This window comes from Semicossyphus pulcher, unplaced genomic scaffold, assembly GCF_022749685.1.
Source record: "Semicossyphus pulcher isolate SPU_LCO1_2020_fin unplaced genomic scaffold, fSemPul1.0.p SCAF_15, whole genome shotgun sequence".
Lineage (NCBI taxonomy): Eukaryota > Metazoa > Chordata > Actinopteri > Labriformes > Labridae > Semicossyphus > Semicossyphus pulcher.
Genome location: NW_027211659.1, coordinates 13,140,915 through 13,163,746, shown reverse-complemented (window position 1 = coordinate 13,163,746; position 22,832 = coordinate 13,140,915). Strand labels below are relative to the sequence as shown.

General features: G+C 41.2%; 1 protein-coding gene across 1 annotated transcript; it reads left to right on the top strand.

Annotated features, from left to right (window-relative positions):
• Positions 1-6,911: 6,911 nt before the first annotated feature.
• LOC138592127 (glutamate decarboxylase 1) lies at positions 6,912-22,320 on the top strand. Its single transcript, XM_069662763.1, has 17 exons — positions 6,912-7,319; positions 8,154-8,322; positions 9,915-9,977; positions 11,103-11,258; positions 11,795-12,037; positions 12,198-12,288; positions 15,409-15,521; positions 16,608-16,723; positions 16,822-16,901; positions 16,988-17,042; positions 17,437-17,553; positions 17,644-17,708; positions 18,832-18,910; positions 19,044-19,193; positions 19,294-19,401; positions 19,641-19,730; positions 19,858-22,320. Exons 2-17 carry the CDS (start codon positions 8,241-8,243, stop codon positions 20,029-20,031), a joined length of 1,782 nt encoding a protein of 593 aa, XP_069518864.1. The 5' UTR covers positions 6,912-7,319; positions 8,154-8,240; the 3' UTR covers positions 20,032-22,320.
• Positions 22,321-22,832: the final 512 nt, after the last annotated feature.

The following is a 22,832-nucleotide window of genomic DNA, read 5'->3' as shown; positions in this document are numbered from 1 at the left end:
CGCCGGTCTGAACGGGACCCAATTGCTAATTTAACCACTCCCACAGATACGCTGTGGCTCAGGGAACCACAACAGCGCCCCTCCTGAAAACGTCCCGTGCAAAGCAAAACAACAGAAGAAATGCAGAGGGAAGGGTCTCACAAGGGTCTGCACACACACTCACCAACACACATTTATAGAGTATAAGTGATGAGATTTATACTGTATTATATTTGTAAAAGTCTATATTTTATTTTTCTAGGAAAAGCCTACTTATTATACCTTTAACTATCATGTTTAGGAATCAAAGCTTAGACCTAAAATGGAGTAAATAATCCATTGCAGTCACCTGAGCTTTGAGGATCAGGTTCAGTCAGCAACAGGACAGACTCTTTCATCAGACATGATCCTACCTCACCGTAGCATGGGCTCTGCAGAGGCTTTTCAAAATAAAATGACTGACAAGCAGTGGCATGAATCAAATCCCTGATGTCAACAGCCCTGCTGCACTCTATGAAGGATGGTTATGAAGTGCCTGAAAGAAAGTGCAGCAGGTGTTACAGTTAGTGTGGCAAAAAAAGTTTGTCTGGACATAATAATATAATATATAATAATAGAATAAGGGTAGTATAATAATTGATTGTTAAATCAGTGAGCAGTCTGAGAAGAATCTTCGTTGATGCTTCTGCGCCTTTAAAGCAACATTAGTTTTATCTTAAACTGTCATTTTAATTGGATCATACAATGACATGTAATAGGGTTCATGATGTCTCTTACATTTTATTTCTGTGATCCCGTGGGACCGTGTAACTTAGGGAAAATATTTTTCCAGAGCATTTAAGTTCATTCATCACTCAAGTAACCACAAAGAGCATTGGTTGCTCAGCAGTGAAACTGAAACACTCGCTAAAGCCAAGCTGCAACCTTTAGAAAAAATAAAGCCAATGCAGAAGTGCAAATAACTGCAGTTCCTTGAGTGTCCACTGGAGGCTGGCACCAAAAGCAAAAAAAAACACCATTTGGCCCCCCACAAAAACAATCTGAATCACTTCTTAAGTGTGACTTCTTAATTCCCACCCTCAGCCTGGACTCTCGTGCATATGAGTAAAAAGAAAGCTGCTTTGGCACCTGTCACTACAGACACCCTTAAAGTGGACTAACTGTAAGAGATTCAAGCTCTGCTCTTGAGAAGGTGAGAGGGAGTTTGTATGTCTTACAGGAGACCCCTTGTTAGGACAACATACTCGATCATACAGAGACTATAAGCCTCATTATGTAGGCTCTTTAAGATGACCTCATACTGCATCTCATTGCGTCTTCAAAGCATCAGCATCAGAAGAAGAGTTAATGTCCCTGCTGTACCATAGTTTATTTAATGTACATGTGTTACATTACAGAGATGTCATTGCTTTATGGTTTCATGAGGACATGAAGACTTATTTTCCATTCTTAAATAATTCCTCTGATTGTAATGAACCACTTTGAGTCATTTACATTTTTATGAGAAAATTAAAGGATTGTACTTTTGCATATTTTAATTGGCTTTTAAGGAGAAAAAAGGGAGTATTGAGCATTTAAACCATGAAAATTTGTCTAATTGGATTTTTACATTGCCTTCTTATATGTAGCCATATAAAAGTGACATGATAAAGAGTAATTTCATGCCGGTTCTGATTAAAATGGCGACTCTTTAAGGGAGACTTATATGTATGAGGTCAGCAGTCTGTCTCACACTGTGCTCCATGTTTTCTACATCAGTGCACACACAGTGATTTAAATGTAATTAAAACATGTCATTTTTATTCATAACTAATTTATCAATTACATAAGTATGTTTAGATGCAGATAAATATTTAGCTTCGTGTACACCTAATAATACAAAGCAGTGCAAGTACTTGAGCTACTTCCTGTCCTCGACCCTGTTTGAGCTTAATCTGTGTACATTTCGAGGAGTTGCGGGAAATATAATTCAGGAAATATTTAACTTTTGGGAAATTTGTGCTGTATCCACTTTCTATCAGGGTTATTAAAAAGAAGCCCACCACATCTGTTCACAGGCCTACAGCCAGCTGCTAGTTAGCTTAGCTTAGCACTAAGACTTGAATCTGATTGACTCTGTCCATGATAATAAAATTTCTTGTTCAACGTTATGACCCTGGAGATGATCTTATCTTCCTGCTCACCTGTCTGACATTCACTCATTATGCTCATGACGTATATAGCACACCATTTCCTTTGTTTAGTTGTAAGTTCATCATCACTACTCATTGCTGTGAGCCTTCTGGGGTATTAATTTGTGATCTTTCTTTACTCAGATGAAATTAGAAAATAGAAAGGCAGCCCTGTCAGTGGCAAACAGGGCCAAGAGGCCAAGCATTGGCTAGGGGACTCATTTCCTGTGTGGACCGCAGACTTTCTCAGCACCTCTGCACCTAATCTGCAAGCTTTTGGACTCCAAAATCTCTAGACTGCACCTCAGCCTGCTGTTCTGGCTTGCGTCCTTGTCAGCTAGCATTGGGCTTACTAGCTTACCAGCCTTATTCAAAGCCTTCTGGCCTTAAGCCTTCTTCTCAGCCAGCTCTCCAGTCTGTAAGGTTCTCCTCTGTGAGCCTTCAACCTTCCTGTCAAAAGCTGTCAAGCCTGCCATCTAGCCCCCAGCTGCTTGTCCTGAGCAGGCTACCTCAACGCCTGCCTGTTCTGAAGCTCAATCTGAAATATGTGAGCCTTCTGTGGACAGTTTGAAGATCCACATTGACATCTAGCAATCTCTTTGGCCGGGAACTCGCCTCGCCATTTTCATTCTCTTGGATGCAACAGAAATAGAGGTTGTCATCATGGCTCCTAATGTCATCAGTTCCCAAGAGTCTCCGCTGCACAGCGCCCAAGAATGTACCTGCACTGTGGTCTGAGCCTCACCTGCCCACGTCACAGAGACTGTTCTACTCAGCTACCAAGAGACTCTGCTGCCCGGTGCTACAGAGCTGACACAATCCCTTCCTGGTTTCCAGTGGAGGGGACCTCTGACACCTTCTCCTGGTTCCCTGTCCTGCCTGAGGCCCTGCCTTGACCTTTGTCAAGATCATCAGTAACCACGTCAAACCCACGAGCTGTCTTGTCGCTGGTCTCCAAGTCAATCTCCAGAGTTCCTCCGCCCTTCTAATGCAATATGTTCTGCACAGGTAAGCGTAACAACAGTTGCTGTAGATTGACATTTATAGTGACAAAATAATATAATGTCTTATAAATGCAATAACGTGGAAGTCGATAACGGTGCTTGCAATTTCTTATTAATGCCATCATCTTGAGGCGCCACATGTCAATTATCTTGTTATTCTGAGAACACTAGCTTGGTCATCTCGTGCTAATGAGATAATCAGCCAGTTGTCACTTTTTATTACGGACCAGTTCATGGTCAAAGGCAGTGGCAGTGCTGGTGTACTTAGAGAGAACACCAGGCATTGATAAGAACACTTGCGTCTGTGTGATCTTGGAACTACTAACAGCTCAGACATCTGAAACATTACAAGGAGCCCAAACAAGACCCTGATTGTTTTGTAAAGCGGTCAAACGTTGGAAACAGTTGGTCTCTAATAAAGGCCTGGAGCACAAATTCTCTATGACTGAGCAAAACATGCGGAGAGCCCTGACAGTGTCAACACCAGGACAGCTGCAGGCTAAGATAGCCTTGATGAGTACTGAGGTCCTGTACTAAGTGTTCACCAAACCATTCAACTTTTCCTAGGCCTGCCTGCTTATAGAGGTCCTTCATTTGTGTCTGTGCCTGAATGCTTCTCCCATCCACATGTATGACTTAGTTGTCATAAAATGCTCCGAGAGTCTGATCAAGGACCACATCTTCGCATGCCTCGCTTGCCAGTGAACCTACAGTACCAGCCAAACCAATCCATGGATGATGTTGTGTCCAAGGATCTCCACAACCTTTCTCATCCTGACAGCTAAAAGAGGGGCTATGTGAGGTTGCTGTCAACTGGTCGCACTTCTGCTGAAGTCCATTGTCCACAGATTTGCTTGTAAGATGAACGAACTCGGACAAGGGCAAACACACCTCAAATTTCCTCACCCTGAGCTCAAGATCTGTCCCAAGGTTGCGTCATCTTATCCCTACTTAACTCCCTGTGCACAGGACTGTGTTGCCAGGTTTAGCTCCAAACACAGTGGCGTTGGGTCTGATCTCTGGTGTCAGAACAGCCTGCTCAGTAATGTTGCCAGAACTAAGGAGCTGATTCAGGACTTTGAGACAGCACAACAATGAAGGATGAGCATGCTACTGAAGATCAGTGGAACAACTATGCAGAGCGTGTGTAGCTTTAAATACCTGGAAGTCCACATCACTGAGGATCTGACCTGGACAGCAGACACAGACACTCTGGTGAGAAAGGCGAAGGAATCGCCTTTACCAGCTCAGGGTTTTTTTTTGAGAAATTTCAGACCTTCTCTGGAGCTTTAAAAAAAATTTCTGACAGGAAACATCACAGCCTGGTTTGGCAACAGCCTTGGTCAGAAGAAATATATAATTATTACTGGTGTTGGGGAAGGGGGGGTGAAGAGGGGGACTTGGATGGCTCCAGCTCTTCTTACATTCTGGCTACGGCCCTGGAAATGACATGGATAATGACTGCTGATGTTATCACAGATTCCCTGCTTTAAAAAGATCAAACAGAGGTTTTAGAGTGTGCATTTTATCCTTAATCCTTAGTTCTGAGCACTTGGTTAAGAGTCAAACGTCACCACCATTCCTCTTCTCTCAGCAGGTGAATGTTTGCCAGAGGCGGAGATTTAGAATAGATGTCAGATAGAGTGATTTAAGGAGAAAAAAAACTCAGACTGCTGGTTGCCACCTGCCATATAATGGGAAAAAAGGTGAAGAAGAACTTCATCAGTGGCTTCTGAATTTCATTTTTGATGCATGTGTGCTTAAGTTAAAAAAAAGGGTGAAAAAGTTTCGAGGATGGAGTGGACACGAGAGAGGCTGTGCGACAGTCGAGGAATATTCGCCAACAAGAACAAGGCCGTGTTATACGTGGTGATTTCTTACGTCTTTCTCAGGCTTTTTGGGCCACTGGTGAGTCAGACTTTGCTCACAGCTTGCAGTGAAAATAATCACTGTCACAAACACAAATGCAGGACTAGTCTGTCTCCCTGACACCCCCTCTTCTCACTCTCTTTCTCACTCTGTATATTTGGATAATGCTCCATCTTGTGGACAGTTTTATACAGCAACTGGTGAAAAAAACCAAACGACCCTACAGCTTTTCCCATGGATTTATCCGCTCCTTTGCTGCTGAGAAACAAAAAAAGCTTTTTGTACGTCACAGCCACTGCTGGGTGTTTTTTTCTACACAGAGGACAAGAATACAGCAGATGTGTGACAAGGAGAAGTGCTTTTATTGTGAAGGGTAAAGCTGGACTATTTTCTCACCTATTTGTATAGTTTTATGTTAATGTTTACCTTGTTTATTCCGATTTATCTATACCTTTATCTTCCTGTTAATTTTTCTGTGTATAAGTACAAAAATAGCAACTTAAAACTGGAGTCAAATTTCTTGTACGTGTGCACATAATTGAACATTAAAGATGGTTATGGTTTGAAAATTGATAATTTGCCAAAGAAAGTACGATATGGGACTTTAAAACTGGTTCACCTTTTCTCCCCCAAATCTATTTTAACACATAATCACATGCCTATATGTTCTTTGGAAGAGTTATTTGTCACTGTAATAGTTTTCTTCGGTCCATACTGGAAATGCATTTTTAGGTTCAGGTCATTATGAGCCCTCAGCTCAGTGGATGAGTGGGTGTTTTCAACCTTACAGTGTTTTTAGCACAAAATTCCCTCTATGTGTTTTAACAGACCATGTTTCTGCACTTAGATGCAGTGTAGTCACAGTAACAAAAGGAGAATTTCATGCTTAAAATGGCAAAAAAAAAATATGAACCCATTCTTAAAGGCAGGTATTGTAGATATAACTTATTCTATTGCACATAAAATAATAATAAATTATGCTTACATGTTCTATAAAGCAAAATAAATATATGTTAGGTCAAATTACTAAATCCTATCAGGCATAAAATAAACCTTGGGGGCCCTAGAGGGAGGAGATAGCATGTGACTGAAGCAGCCTGTTAAAGCACGAGCAGACTGGGGAGCTGTCCAGTGCTGAAACACTTTATTCTCAAACACTGTCCATGCGTGTGATGTCATGTGATCTTTGTGTTGTATACAAACACTTTCACTGCATGGGCTTTAATCAGATTCATGATATGTGAGGACACAAATCTCCTGGGGAATTGTGGGTGATTGCTTCTGATTGGCTTGTCTTGTGTGTGTCCACTCACGTCCCTGCGTTCATGTGTGATGGTGACGTGTTCCAGATTAATGGCTGGGTTTATAATTAGCTTCATGAAGTATTTTTGTAGTGGCCCATTTGTGCTCTGCGCCTGCAGGACTCATTCTTGGTTTCTCACTGCCACCTTGTGGATGTAAGTGTTTTTTTTGTACCTCTGAGAGTGTCATGATGTCGTAGGTTACGTCTTCACCATTCAGTAACCATCCGGCTTGTGCAGAAAGTGGAAAAATTAGATGGATAAGATAGAAGGTTAGATAAGAATAATCAAGATCGTCTTCTTTATTGAGCTCAGTTGATGATGCTGAGCTGGTAAAATCATGCATGTGATTGGAGAGGGATGAATTAATAAATAAAAGCAATTAAAGGAGAATTTAGGATCGTGATTGTGGCTCTTTTTGTCTTCTGTTGTCCTCTTGTTTTTTTCCACAAGAACAAAACCATCTCTCCATCTCTCCCCCGCCCCTCTTTGATCCTGATCCCTCCTCACGTAATGTGTTGCTCATCGCATCAAACTTCAAGTCCACGTTCGTGACCGGGATTCAAATCAGAGCTATAAAGATCAGAAGACAATCAACACTTCCCCAAAGAAAAAAGAAAAAAAGTCACAGTTTAGGGGCCGAAAGCGGCGCCGATCAGTGTCAAAGCTGCCAGACTGGCTGCAGACGGGCTCTGCTCCACAAATGTGCAGCACCGGTGGAGGTATTAGGGCTGCCCGTGATTCATTCGTGCGCAATGACAATAAACAGACAAGGCTTGCTTTAAATATCAGCAAATCAAGCCTACTTCAACAAAAGCAAGGTCACCTTGTGTGGATCTAACGGAGGACTGAAGCACAGCTCTGATTCTTCTTCTTCTTCTTGGAGTGTTACCAAGAGCGCAGCAGTCTCTTGTTCAGGACTTAATTTGGTGCTAAAATCACTTTTTTATTTTTTATTTTGGACTGCACCTGTTACCTGGACACACATCTTTAAGGTAAGTGGATTTGCTTATCTGAGTGGTCTTAACGCCTCTTAACCAAACGAACTCTTTATTGTCATTGAGATGCTCTAACAGGTGTTTTAAAAGGTTTTGTCACTGCATAATAGCAGCTTTAAAAGACATGACATGGCCTGTGGATTGCACGTGAATTGCACGTGTGTAAAAACTGTTAATAGTGCGCATGTTTAATTGTTTTCCAGGATTTAAAAAAAAGCTGACAGCCTTTGATAACCGATTTGGAAAACGGGATGCATGTCGTCCTTTTCTGTGTCTCACTTTAACCTGCATCAGTCACCAGTGCAATGATCACCTTGAGCTGTTTGTGAAGACAAAGCCAGGCTGTACTGGTGGCCACACAGGCCGTATGATCAATACTGTTAGATGACAAATAATTTAATATTTGCAGGATTTTATTTGCATATTTTATTACTTTTTTTGCACATGGCCTCACCTCCAGAAATTCAGTGTGTAGCCTACTTTTTACGATCTGATTGTTTTTATTAATAACCTTGTCTTCAAATATAAGATTCTCTTTTAGTGTTTGCAACCATTATCCATCCTGAGCAGGAGCAAGACATAATGTGCTCCTGTCACTGGCTTTTAAATGGTTAAAGTGGGACTACTGGAGGGTTTAGTTCCTCTGCCAGTGAAATGTTGTAACGGAACTCGGTTTGTTGTTTTTTTCTTTTTGCATCTTAAGCCGAATAATTGGATGATAACTTGTAAGGCAGACCGTGTCCTTGTCTACAGGTCGCAAACTTGAGCATCTCTTTTAGCATCTTAAACGCTCTGTGGGTTTTCTCTTGTGTTTTCTTTCATCTTGAAAAGATAAAAAGAGATTTTGGGGGCATTTAAGGGGAAAAAAAGTGCCCAGGCTTTTTGAGGTGAGGACTTTGGCACAGGGTCTCCGGAGTGATGGCGGCGTCTGCACCCTCCTCCTCCTCCTCTGCCGGCGAACCGGATCCCAACTCGACAAATTTACAACCACCGGGCTCAAGTAGGTCCATCACAGATAAAATGCTATTTCACGTGTGCTATTTACTTTGTGGGCAATGCCATTAATCATTTTCATCGAGGGGGAGAGGGAGAGAGAGAGAGGGAGAGGGAGAGGGGGGGGAAAGAAAATCCGCTGCCATTTGAGGAGGCTTCCTTCGCCACAAATCACCGCTGCGTTTCATTCAGCATCACAGACCTCCCGGCTTCTGCTGACAGAAGAATGTGCTGTCAGAAGCTGCTGTCCTCCGCTAACATTACACTGAAGCTATTAGCCCGAGGCTGCAGCACCGGAACTGCTGATCAGGAAGCGTTTTCACATTTTATTATTCATATTTATCAACAGAAACTTTTATTTTCTATTATTTATTTCTATTATTATTATAATAATTATTATTGGTAATGCATCCATGCTTTTATTTTTGTATATTTTTCATGGCTTGCCTAAATGCATCCTTGCAGAATAAAGTGCCTGCATGGAGGAAAAAAAAAATTCAAATTGCCCCTGAAGTGGCTTTTAATTCAGCCATTGTAAATTGCCCCTAATGGCACACTTAAGCATTGTAGCCTTCAAGAAGAGGAGAAGGGCCACTGTAGAAAACCGTCCATTCATTGGCAGCCAGCTCAAAAATAAAAGCCTGATTTATCCCAGAGTATAGAGGTCTAAAATCACGTGACATTTGCAGATATTAGGGGATGTTACCTTTTTGGAAATAATAATTCATGCACGTGCATAAATGCACATTTTAATTTGACTTTAATAGAGGAATTACTTTGTTTTGTCACGTGTCAGTTACTAAGCAGGGGTTTTATTTTGTTAGGCCCCTGCAGAAATAGCCTGCACTTTGCCTCCAGACTGCTTGTTTGCAAATGTAAAGTCTGTTCCTTTTAGCCATTCGTCAGCACATGTGCTCTTGTTCCTTTTCTTCATGATCCTGTTTCCTTCTTGTTTCTTTGTTGTTTCTTTGTTGCCCGTCTCGCTTCCTCTGGCGTGCAAGGAAAATCACTGAACACCGAGTTAAAGTGCGACCAATGAGCTGAGAAGGCCAATGATTTATCTAATGATCCAAAGCAAGGGTTAAATTGGGATGTGGGGAACGGTACTGCCCCTCCTTCCCTCCCTCCCCTCCTCCCCTAAATTGCTGCTTTTGAGGATTTGGTCCACGGTACCCCACCTCCCCATCCCACCCCCCTCCCTCCCTCCCTCTCTCTCGCTGTGGCTGTGAGCGCTTGATAACGCAGTAATTCTCTATCTGTCACCGGCCAGCCGCTCCATGTCCACCGATGCTCGCGTTTTAAAACCAGCATCTTTTCACTCAATTAGATCTCGAGGCTGGCGCGGATCCAAACGGCTAATTAATTTTAAGTCCTCGCCCGGGTCATGAACGGTGACATACAGTGGAAATGGGCTAATAATCCGCATGCAGGGGCCAGGGGGAGTTAACGTGAAATCATCCCAGGACTCTCATTGTGGATATTTTTGTTCCAGCCTCACACGTGCCCTCATGTGTTTCACATATAAATCGTGCAAGATAAAAATACACATTTTTTTAATTCTGTGTGAGGCCCTCTAAATGTTTCCTTAAATCATTTCAGGTTATGATGCTTGGTATGGAGTTGCGCATGGATGCACTAGAAAATTGGGAATGAAGATATGTGGTAAGTTCCCTTTTTTAAAATCTATTTTTAAATAAAATAAAACATTTTTCAGAAAGACATCACGTGCAAAGGTTTCCTGCACCCATAAGGCTGCACGGCCTGCATCGTGTTCCTTGCGGCTAAGTGGGAAATAACACGGATTACTACACTGAATGATGTATAAATGTCATCCAAACAAGCATGAAACATTAAATTTACCAATATATTCTAGCATATTAAACGAGCATCACAACTGATCGTGGTATTTTAACCAAAATGAATGAATAAAAGGAGCATTAAAACCACACATTTGTCCCTGTGTTGCATGATGAAATAAAAGAGGAGATTATTGCAGGATGGATTTTCCATTCCCTCTCCAACAGTCTATTTCAGCCTCACACTGCTCTAACTAAAGACGGACTGGCATCTGCTATAATGGTAAATCTCATGCGTCAGTGCGCAACGCAATTTTCAGGTATTTTTGACCGACACGTTCCGCTGCTTTCATTAAAGACATTTAATTATCCAGAGCCATAAAAAAAAGCTGCAAAACATAATAAGGAGGAAAGGAAAACAAAAAAGCATTCTGGTTGGATTATAAGAGAGGTAAACAGTAGATTTAGTCTCACCAAAGAAGCTTATGTGCGAATTTCTATAGAGATTTTCTATTAAATTTATTTCAATACGATATTCTCCCAAAAAAAGACGCTTTTCTGATCAATTCAAATCTTCTATCCAACGCCCCTTGGTGCTGTGTTGTCATCGGCTACTGTGTTGTTTGCTGCACACACAAGGGAAGACCATCAGAGGAGCATCCATAAGAATTTACAGCCGCTACATGACAGCCATTTGTTTATGCTTGACTGGAGTTTGATGCTGATGTCACCGGGCTCGACATCCCACAGGGCCCTCCGCCCATAAATAGGACTCCCTGTGCAGGATGGGACCTTTTCTCAGAAGAGCACAGAGAGAGTAGATCCCCGGAGAAAGAGATATAGAGGAGATAAAAGTGAGAAATGGGAGAGGAGAATTATTAAAAGGCCTGGTAGAGAGTAAAAAAAAAGAAAAGAAAAAAAGCTACAGCTGTCACCATGTACGGAAATTGTAACCACCCTGCGGACTCCTCTTCTTCCTGTAAACGTTTAGGATTTTTGCAGAAGAACAACAGTCTGGAGGAGAGGAGCAGGATTGTGAGCTCCTTCAAGGAGCGCACCGCCAAAAACCTGCTGTCCTGCGACAACAGCGGCGGAGAGGCGCGTTTCAGACGCACAGAGACCGACTTCTCCAACCTGTACGCCAGAGGTAGGCTTGACTGGAGAAATTACGTTTATTTAAATAAAAAAAATGTTTAAACATAAAATCTAATATTGTGTTGAAAATGTAATATAGACAAACATAGAATTGCTGCAGGAAAATATTAGAATAACTCTTAAGCAAATCCTATTTTGTGACCTTTATTGCATTTGTTGGTTGGCATTAATTCAGTTCTGTTTTTAACCCTTTGTTGTGTATTAGGTAAACTATGTGCAATATTGATTACAACTGTGTTTTTGTGTTGTATTTTTTATTTATCAATAGTGCTGTTGAGGCAGCTAAATGTGTGCGGCGTTAGAGTCCAGAACAAAATCCACACCCTACAATAAAAGTGTACCGTATATCGTATTGTACGGTATCAAATCATATTGTACGTTATCGTATTGTATCGTACGGTTTTGCATCGTATGGTATTGTAATGTAACGTAACCTTTCAGTCAACTTGCGTATATCAGAAAACTATCAAATTTACGTGTAAAAACTCTCAGCTAACAGATCTTTAATGGATGCATTCTGTTTTGAAGATCTTCTGCCTGCCAAAAATGGAGAGGAGCAGACCATGCAGTTCTTGCTGGAGGTCGTGGAAATCCTCACCAACTACGTCCGGAAGACCTTCGACAGATCCACCAAGGTGCTGGACTTCCACCACCCTCACCAGCTGCTGGAGGGCATGGAGGGCTTCAACCTGGAGCTCTCCGATCAACCCGAGTCCCTGGAGCAGATCCTGGTGGACTGCAGGGACACTCTGAAGTACGGCGTGAGGACAGGTGAGAACAAAGAGGCCTGAAGGCGCAGTGTGGCCTGCTGCGATCAATAACTCTCATTAGCTTACATGCCAGAGTAATGATTACAGATAAGCCATTTTCTCACTGAGATTCTCACGTGATTGATGGTGTTCTGGTGGATGATGTTGCTTTGTTGTCTCAGGTCATCCCAGGTTCTTTAACCAGCTGTCCACTGGATTAGATATCGTTGGGTTGGCAGGAGAGTGGCTCACCTCTACAGCCAACACTAACATGTAAGTAAAGTGATACAGTGTCATGTTTTAATAATCGTATCGCTCCATAAATACAGCTAATTACTCGGATTAAAACCGTAATAATTAGAGCATCATTAAGTCAGTTTAATTCTTCCTTCTTTTTAAAGCCTTCCTGCATTCAGCGGTTTTTAAATGGCCCTTGCAGAATTGAGGCTTTTAATTTGGAGGAATACTTAAAGTGGCATACAGCAATTACCATCTCCGGTTAAAGATTACCCTGCACGCTTTCATAGGCTGTCAATCATGCAGGAAAATAAAAAGCACAAAGGGGGATATTTGTGTAGCCAACCCCCCCGACAGTATTGTCCTTGTTGCCCCGCACTCAGGCTGTGGTCACATCATTCAGCCCTGCAGGCAAACTAAATTGCATATTGATTTGCATTCACAGTTTACATGCTGTCTTTGTTTCATCTAATGCTACTTCCTGTGACATAACAATGCCAGGAGGGGACCCGGCGTGCCCCACGGACCATCTGTACACAACATGAACAGCCCTCACTGAGACTCAGCGAGTTCTTCCACTGCAATAAATCCTTCTTTTGGTTTTTCACGACGCTGCAGTTTCTGAGTTATCGACAATATACAATATATATACAGAGCTGTTTGTTCAACTTTGTGTCCCTTCATGTGTGGAAATGGAGTTGGACAAAATATGTTTCTTGAGGCGATTTCATTTGATTGCTTTTAATTGTACTTTGTAAGCTGGTAGCTTAGTGGCTAATAACCAGCTCGGGGGATATAACCTCAACTTTGTGACATCCCAGTGGAATCATTAAAGAAAGTGTATAAAGAACAAATGCACTAGTGGGATTAGATGCAGCTTACAGTCTGGTAACACAACATGCAATATCACAGTGAAATAGGGTTGGGACAAAATATCGATACGGCAATATATCGTCGTCCTGACTTGTGCAACTCGTGCAATACAATTATTGATAGGCTGGCGCCGAATATCGGAATATCAATTTACAAAAAAGATCACCCAAAAAAGATTTCCTCGCAATTTTGCCTCTCTGCGCCACTACTTCATGACACCTCGCCGTGCCACCTGTGACATGAATGAGGGTAACCTAAATTAATTGGCCGAAGAAGTTCAGAAGTTAATTAGATTTCATGATGTATCATTGCATGATTGTTTGGAAATATATTAATTATCGCAGGATCGATGTATCGTGATTTTATCATGGGCCGGTATCGTATCTTATCGCTATCGTGGGCCTCGTAACTCATCGTATCATACATATTGTATTGTATCATACGTATCGTATCATACATATCATAAGTATCGTATCATACATATCGTAAAGATCATATCGTACCGTATCGTACCGTATCGTACCGTATCGAATCATACGTATCATACCATATCGTTTCATACCGTATCGTACCGTATCGTACCGTATCGTACCGTATCGTACCGTATCGTACCGTATCGTACCATACGTGTCACACGTATCGTATCGTATCGTACCATATTGTGTTGTGAGTTTGCCTGCGATTCCCATCCCTACAATAAAATCGGTTGGTGGAGATGGCAATACAGACGGAAATATTTCCTAATGCTAATAAGTCTAATTTCAGATGGAGAGAAACTTTGTAACGCCCTCTCATTTATAACATGAAACTACTGACTCTATTAGTGCTTCACTAATTCTTTAAACATACATTAACAATAATACATTAACAAGTAATGGGATGCCTGGTTTTTAAAAAATCCCTTTGACTGACAGGACTGTATGGTTGGTATGGTAAGTTACCATCTGGAAAAGACATGCAAGAAATCTGAACTAAAACTGATTTATTAACCAATTATTAAGTGTTAATTAATCAATTACTAATGTTTATTATTGTATTGTTATAAATACAAGTAGGATAAACATCAGAAAAGGGGACTTGTCCTTCTTTTCTTATAAATGGCTGATTTTGAAAGCTTGAGTAAATTACCTACAAACCAATAATGAAGTATTTAATTTGAACGTATTACCCCGTTATAAAGCATGCCTCTTAAGAAAGTGGTACTATATTTTCTTTTGGGAACCTTCTGAGGAATACATTTCAGTTCTGACACAAGCTTCGACCTTTTGCAGAATCTCTTTAACAATCCTCTAACATGTTTTCATCAGCCGTGTTTCTTCCTGCTGGTTCAAACATCCATCAGCTTCTCTTCCACAGCCTGTTCCAAAATCACACTGTACTTAGCTTGTTTGCTCTTGTTGTCTCCAGCGAGGATGACTTGAACCAGAGGGTGGAGGCTGCGTACATACTTGTAATTTACCTTTATTAATTACTCCATCAACCCTAATTACCCCTGGCAGATATTGACTGACACTAATAGACTGACAATCACATGCAGGTCTTACATAATCAGGGTGACTGAGTGTCTGCATGAATGAATGCGATGAAATTAATGTGCGACATCTGCGACGTGGCATATGACTTGTTTATTTCTTCCCCTCCGTCCATATTTCAACGTGTGTGTGTTCGTATAGGCAGAAGATGCTGAGGGGCACAATGTGACATTCTTTAATGTCCCACTGATTCATTTACTCTCTGTGCATGAACACACAGATACTTATGTAATTAGAGGAATATAGGCCTGGAGAAGACGGATGAGCCTTGCGTGTGCTTTAACTCCGAATCCACTGTGCTTTTCTTTCAGGCACTTTTAATGCACTTTGATAATTCAGATATATCGCTGACTATTCTGCAAAAACACACTGTTACTGTACAAATGAGCTTAAGATGGTGCATCGTTTCCCTGCAGCAAAAGGCAATTTCTTAAGCAACAACACAGCGCTGTCACTGAAGTGTGACTGCGTACTGAACGCTGTATGTGTTCCATTTATATTGAGAGAGCAGCACGCGCAGTAACCATGCTGTACAATTAGAGGATACAAATGCATGTTGTTAGAAGGGTGTATTGCCCATCGATCCCATCACCCTGTACGTGAAACTGTTGTTGCTTTAATTAAACTGCAACAGAGAAAGCTATATTATAAACCACTGTGCAATTAACACACAATAAAACACAGATTTAAAGATAACTGTTTAATAAGGAATGAAAGACGGGCCTTATATTACAGTGTTTTTTTGCTCCAGGTTTACCTATGAGATCGCGCCTGTCTTTGTGCTCATGGAGCAGCTGACGCTGAAGAAGATGAGAGAGATCGTGGGCTGGCGTGATGGAGAAGGAGATGGAATATTTTCTCCAGGTGAGAGCAAAACAGGAGATCAGTAACTCTTAGTGTAACACTCATTATTATGTCATAGATCAGAAACAAGAAGTGTCTTTTACCCGGGGAAAAGTTGCAGTACCGCTGTATAGAATTACCTGTGTTGAGAGCAAGTCATCTTTGCTCAAGTCTCATTTAAGTCTCAGGTCATTCGGTCCAAGTCTCAAGCAAGTCTTGAGTCACTTTTTGGGGGGGCAACTCAAGTCAAGTCAAATGTTATGTCAAGTCAAGGCAAGTCAAGTCACTTTTTTTCCACCAAAGATGCAGCACTCTTACCTGTAGTATCCAGCCTTACAAAGAGAAATGATCAGGTATTAATAGCCCGTCTAATAATGATATTATTGGCCAATTTTTAAAACATGTTCAAAAAGTATGACAATGAATTGGATCTGCATTATCTTAAGACAGACGCAGCCATGATGATGGTCTGGTCAGAGACCGTATTGAGTAGTTACAAGTACGACTGATGAGGCTTTGATGTTGTGCATTGCCATAGCGAGGAGTTTGACTGACAGCCAGCCATCCAATCATGCCAATCACACACCGGGGAGCTTTTTGAGTCATCCAATCATGATTCCCAGTTTGCGCTGCGTACATACTTGATAGTTACACGGCTAACATTCAAACTAATGAACACTCGCAAGTCATCTGAGTCATCATGACTCAAGTCAAGTCAAGTCTCAAGTCATTTTTTGTCAAGTCAAGTCGTAAGTCATCAAAACTGTGTCTCAAGTCGACTCGAGTCCACGTCACCATGACTCCAGTCCACATCTCTGCTAATTACTTTTTAAAACAACTAAAAGTCATACATTCAAGTTTGTGCTTGTGTAAAGGTAGAATAATATTAGCATCAAAATATACAGTACTCATTATGCAACACAGTGTATGCAGACTGAAAAGACGGGGCTAACTGTAACCACCTCATAAACTGACCGGTACTTTATTCTGAAAGAATGCATCCAAATTTATTTGTGCATTACTTTTATGGATCTGAAACTTAGGCCGCCACATTAAAGTAGTGGTGCAGGAAGTAAACATTTGTGTGCAAATGTGTACCTTCTACAGGAGGAGCCATCTCCAACATGTACAGTGTGATGATCGCACGATACAAGTTCTTCCCTGAAGTGAAGACCAAAGGCATGGCAGCTGCACCCAGACTGATCCTCTTCACCTCAGAGCACGTAGGTCCAACACTGCCTCTGGATCGCAGATTGTTCTTATCTATTTAAGTTTGACCATTAATACCAGAATAATGACTGATGAACGTGTGTTCTTGCAGAGCCACTATTCAATCAAGAAAGCCAGTGCAGCTCTGGGCTTCGGGACGGAGAACCTGATCCTTCTGAAGACAGATGAGAGGTTTGTTTTATGCTTTACATGTAGACAGTCTGGTTAAAGATCAAATATCCTGATGTCTCACTCCTGTGTGTCTTCTTCTTTCCCAGAGGGAGAGTCATTCCCGCAGATTTGGAAGCCAAAGTAATAGAAGCCAAGCAGAAGGTGAATGTCGACAACAGTGACTCAGACTAACTTATTTATTCGTTCCTATCAGTAACAGCGAGAAACACTCTTCTGAGTTGTCGAGTTTACCTGTAGAAAAGGAAACACTGATGTGAGCCGGAGCTGCGAGGTTATTTCAGTGAGGTTAATGCTTCCTTCTGCTCACATGTGATTCTGCCTCGGTCTAAAGTGCCTCTCCTGGAACTAATTCTTCAAAGTCAAAGTGATGTGCAGACTAAAAGTAATGGAAAAGCAGGAGGTGCAGACTGGAGGAGTGCATTACTTGAGAGATGTGTTTCAGTCTGTTAACAATCAGAGAGGGAGGATGAACATAACATCTTGAATTCAGAGCAGAACTGTAGCCAATGTCTTTCCTCATCTCTTTGCTTTGCAGGGGTATGTTCCCATGTTTGTGAATGCCACCGCTGGCACCACCGTGTACGGAGCCTTCGATCCCATCAATGAGATCGCAGACATCTGTGAAAAGTACAACATGTGGCTGCATGTGGACGTAAGAGAATTTTAATAATCCTCAATACAATCATTTGCTGTGATAGACATTAGCATCCTTACTGTTATAAATGTGATGTTTCCTGTGCAGGGCGCATGGGGAGGAGGTTTGCTCATGTCCAGGAAACACAGGCACAAGCTGAGCGGAGTCGAGAGGTAAGAGAACACAATACAAAAACATGTAAATGATAATTAATGCAGACAGGGAGACGTGTTTTTTAAAGGGGGATTGCACCAATTTTAAGACACCAGGTTCTCTGTAGAGAGACATCAGCAGGGCTATTTTAAACCTTATGATGTCATCAGGGTTGGAGACAGTAAGATATTAGGAATGAAAACTGTAAAAACTAGGGGTGTTGAGCATAAACTGTACAAAAAGATGGACGACATGACAGCTCTCTAAAAGTGAAGCCAAAACATTTGGAGCGCCCCCTGCTGACTGGCTGCAGTATAGGTCATAAAGCCGGCCTCCTCCATGTTAACAGATGGGACATGAGTCAAACTATAAAATCAAAATACACGGCAAATAAATGTTTCTCAAACATGGTTTCTGTCATTATAGCTAGTTATTATCATGCTGATTTATGTCCAACAGTTCATTTTTCCGACATGTTACTTTTAATTAGTTATTTCACGCTGTAAAAAGGATGATTGACAGCTTTGTTGACAAATACGGCTCCTGCAGCCGATCTGTTCCGGGTTAGCAGAGTAGAGGAGGCTTCAATTTTGTACAATGAGAGTAGATGGAGACACGTCATCATCTTTATATACATCATTGGTGTTGAGTTTTATAGAAATGGGCATGGGATAGATGCTGAGTATAGCATTGTTGGAAATGTAGGATCCTGTGTTTTGGTGGAAAGACCCAAACCTGAGACTAAAAGTCAGGATATCTTGTGTTATGCTGATAAGATTTTAATTCTAAAAGCTGTATCAATATGTTTTGTTTACAAAGGAGAGAGACCGATTGGGAATAACATACAGCCTTGGATTGGTTCATGCTCACCTAAAATCCTAGGCTACTATGGTACCCCAATCCCCTCATCATCATTGAATGGGTATATACAATTGTTGGGGTGCCCCTTTAAAACCTGGGCTAAAACATTCTCAGATCTGTAGTCAGCTTTTACACAACCACAGATTTCTCAAGCTGTATCTTTCAAAAGAGCATAGTTATTTCAAAGTCCTCTAAGATTACAACTCCAAGACTTGAGACACACAAACACACACACACACACTCCCTCACCGAGCTGTGTTTACTGTTTCAATATCTGCGCAGGGCCAACTCAGTCACCTGGAACCCCCATAAAATGATGGGAGTGCCGCTGCAGTGCTCCGCCATTCTGGTCAGAGAGAGGGTGAGACTGCTGCACACACTGCTACACAACACCACACTCCTGCAGAAACACATACAAAGAACAATAACAGTTTTCTGCCGGTGTTTTATTAACCTTCCTGTTTCTTCCACCGTCACTGTGTCCTACTGTGCAGGGATTATTACAAGGCTGCAACTCCATGTGTGCCGGTTACCTCTTCCAGACTGATAAACAGTATGACATCACATACGACACGGGAGACAAGGCCATTCAGTGTGGACGGCACGTCGACATCTTTAAGTTCTGGCTCATGTGGAAAGCAAAGGTATTCATTTGATCAGTTGTTTCTCTTCTAACACCTCTATCAACCGTTTTTGTGCCGTTTCCATACTATGTTAATAACATGTCTTTATTTTACCTCAAAGGGAACTGAGGGATTTGAGCAGCATATTGACAGGTGCCTGGATCTGTCGGCGTACCTCTACAATAAAATAAAAAACAGAGAAGGCTACCAGATGGTGTTCGATGGAGAGGTGAGATCATTAGTAGTAACTAAATATGTTATTTTCCGAGCTATCACATGAATATAAATCAGAGATAATTGCCTTCTAAACATCTGTTTGTCCTCTTTGATGAATAAACAACAATATATTTGGTTTTTTAAGTCGGTTTGAGGATTGATTGCACTTGACAGGCAAAGCTGAAATTACAGAAGGCGCTTTTTTTTTAATCTGCACTCATTACAAATGTTGTTCCCATTTTCTCTTATCAGCCGCAGCACACTAATGTGTGTTTCTGGTATCTTCCACCGAGCCTGCGCGGCCTGCCTGATGGCCAGGAGAGGCGGGAGAGGTTGCACAAGGTAAATAACCTGTCAATCTGCCTTTTTAGCTATATTTCTATTTTCCATGGCACTCCGAGATTGGGTGTGCAAAGTTTTATGCACATGCTGGTGTTTTGATTATATCACTGCATGGTTTCCACTACAGGTAGCGCCAAAGATCAAGGCGTTGATGATGGAGTCCGGGACTACGATGGTGGGTTACCAGCCACAAGGTGAAAAGGTCAACTTCTTCCGCATGGTCATCTCCAACCCAGCCGCTACCAGGTCAGACATCGACTTCCTTATTGAGGAGCTCGAGCGGCTGGGGAACGACTTGTAAGAGCAACACGTTAACCACCTTATTCCACCAAAACATTGGTCTTTTGCAACTCTGGGAAGCCACAAGCTTGGCTTCACGTCCCTTTTGTCTCATAAAGACGGTGACATTTTCGCTTACAGGCCTTCTCTGGCAATGCACAACAAAAAAAAAACGCCCTGTGTGTCTCTTGTCTGTCTCTTGTGTCTTTAGCAGCGATGACTTATATGTAAAACATCTGCACACATGGAGTATAAAGGAGATAAAGCTGGAAAGAATCACAGAAGCACACTGGTATTCTCGCTAAACCACGTTAATTGAAATAGACCTACATATATAATGTCAAATAAAGTTTAAATAAATGCTTAAAGAGGGGGTATTATGCTGTTTCACATTTTAAGACATATATATAATGTTACAATGTTGGATGTCCAGACTAAACAGGGGTGAAGTTTCAAATCTGTAGGTAAAAGTATGTTGGAGTAATCCCCAGGCTTCTCAGCTCAGTCTGCAGGCTGCTGTGAACGCCAGGTTTCACACAGTTTTTTCTACTCCCTGCACTTTGTGACCCCTCAGCAGGCTTCGGAGAGCTGGCCAATCAGAGGAAAGTGAGCTTGTAGGGGCGGGGTTTCTTAAAGGGACAGAGCTAACTGTTACCCCTTTCCCACCAAAATTAGCGCATTGACGTGGGTTTTTCAGACCCGGGAAGACCGGCGCCGATCGTCTCTTTTCCCATTGCCAGTGGAGAACACTGCTTTCGATCTCTTTTCTGCTGCATCACCGTCTGACGTCACAAACACGCCGGAAACCCCTCGGATCAGAAGAAGCTCTCTCAGTGTCACAGTGTCGCTGCATCTTGCACGAAACAAAGAACAAATTTGCTATATGTATAAATATGTTGTTCTTCTGCATATACACGACAGCAGCCAGAACTTCAATGCGCGTCACAGAATCGCACCAGAAAGGGGTAGGAGATTAGCGTGTCGACCCGGGTTTTCTGTTCCCATCAATGCCGCTCGGAGCCGAGGCGTTAATTACCCGGGTCTACTGCAGAGTCATTTGACCCGGGTCTGAATACCAATAAGCAACAAAGCTGGGTGTTAAGGGTTTTTTTTTTAAATAAGAAGCTTGAAATTAGCATAATACCCCCGCTTTAACGTTCGTGTAAATACGACGTAGCACGAATATCCGAACACTTCACTGATTCTTTCCACACAAAAACATTTTACTGTTGTACATTATGAAACTCAACAATAAAAACAGAATGAGATCAAAATATTTTTTCACAATACACAGAGCACAATGTAGGTTAACCTTATAGCATTGACTTAAACAGTATTAATGTAAAATATATATAAATATATGGTGTACTGACTGTTGGTGCTTCATGTCGTCTATGTAATTATAAAGCCGGATGCACCGCCACATTGTACCCTCCTGTTCTTTCCCTTTGATATTCCATAGGTGGAGTTATATAACACAGTCATTGTAAGCAGAGCTGTACCTGATCGCTGTGTTTTTAGACATTTTTGTGTAGATTGTGTATAGTATTGTTACATTGCCTTTGTGCCAAATGTGTCCTAGTTTTACAGTGAGAAAATGGACCATACAGTATAGTAGATGAATCGCATTATTTATATCCAGAGATTATAATTGTGTATAGGTTACCTGCTGTCCATTTGTAATGTATCCTCTTTCCTATTTGGAAACTGTATTATATCACAATGTTTAAATAACATTGAAGTCTTTTAGTGTATTTGTGAACCAAAGAAGGGTTGAGTTGCATTTATGAACATGGCCCTTATTCTCCCTTATGGATGCATTAAGACAGTTATGTAAGAATATGTAACTTAGCGCCCTTAACTTTTGTGCAATCTATGTTGTGTAACCGTGCAATGTCATTGTGATTCACTGACTGAATGTTGTCACGACAGTCAGTTAAAAGCGTGAGGCAGTGCGTCCGCTGCTGTGGGAGCTTTGTTAAAGATGAAGAGCACAATGCTGGGGCAGCTTTTATTCTCTGGACATATGATTGTCTGTAAGTGTTAAGTGGAGTAAAACTATAATATGCAACATTTTAGTTTGTCTTAAAAAGCTCAGTTTAGGAACTCTTTATGTTGAGAAAAACAATATGTGAAGCTGGGATTATTTAAGACTTTTGCTTGAACAATGAAATGCACAGTTTGCTACTGTAATAAGATTTATTTATTGATTAACTGTACATTCCTGAATTAGAAAATTCAATGTAGGCACTTTAACTTCATGCCATCATTTGCAGAGTATTACTGTTGTTTCCACAGCGCTAATAAAGACATGAGCTGTACACCTGTGTGCACGTTTTTGTTTTTTTTGCAGTGTGTGAAATGGCATACAAGCTTTAAGAATGAATATGCATGACAAATAACACTGGAGAAAACTTACCTTAACTTTTGGTGAGCTAAGCTTAGTTCTACATATGTCTTTAAACCATTTAAGATAAATAGAACTTTATTTAAATTAAAAGAAAATGATAGTGACAGATTGCTCCAAAAGTACAGTACAAAATTAGTGAACTACAAAAAACAACTCAAATATAAGTGAAAATATAAAATATAAAGTGTATGGGTTAATGCAAGAGACTAATAGAATAACAATATTACAATAAGTTATCTACAAAAATAAGCTGAAAGTAAGTTGACAGTATTACTGACAGAAGTAAAAACTTATTGCACAAGATTATGAATTCAAAAATAGCGCATGATATAGAATGTAATATTACACAATGGTACCAATAATATGCAGAAGTATTGCACATGAGTCTATAAATATAAGTATGCCCCCTGCTA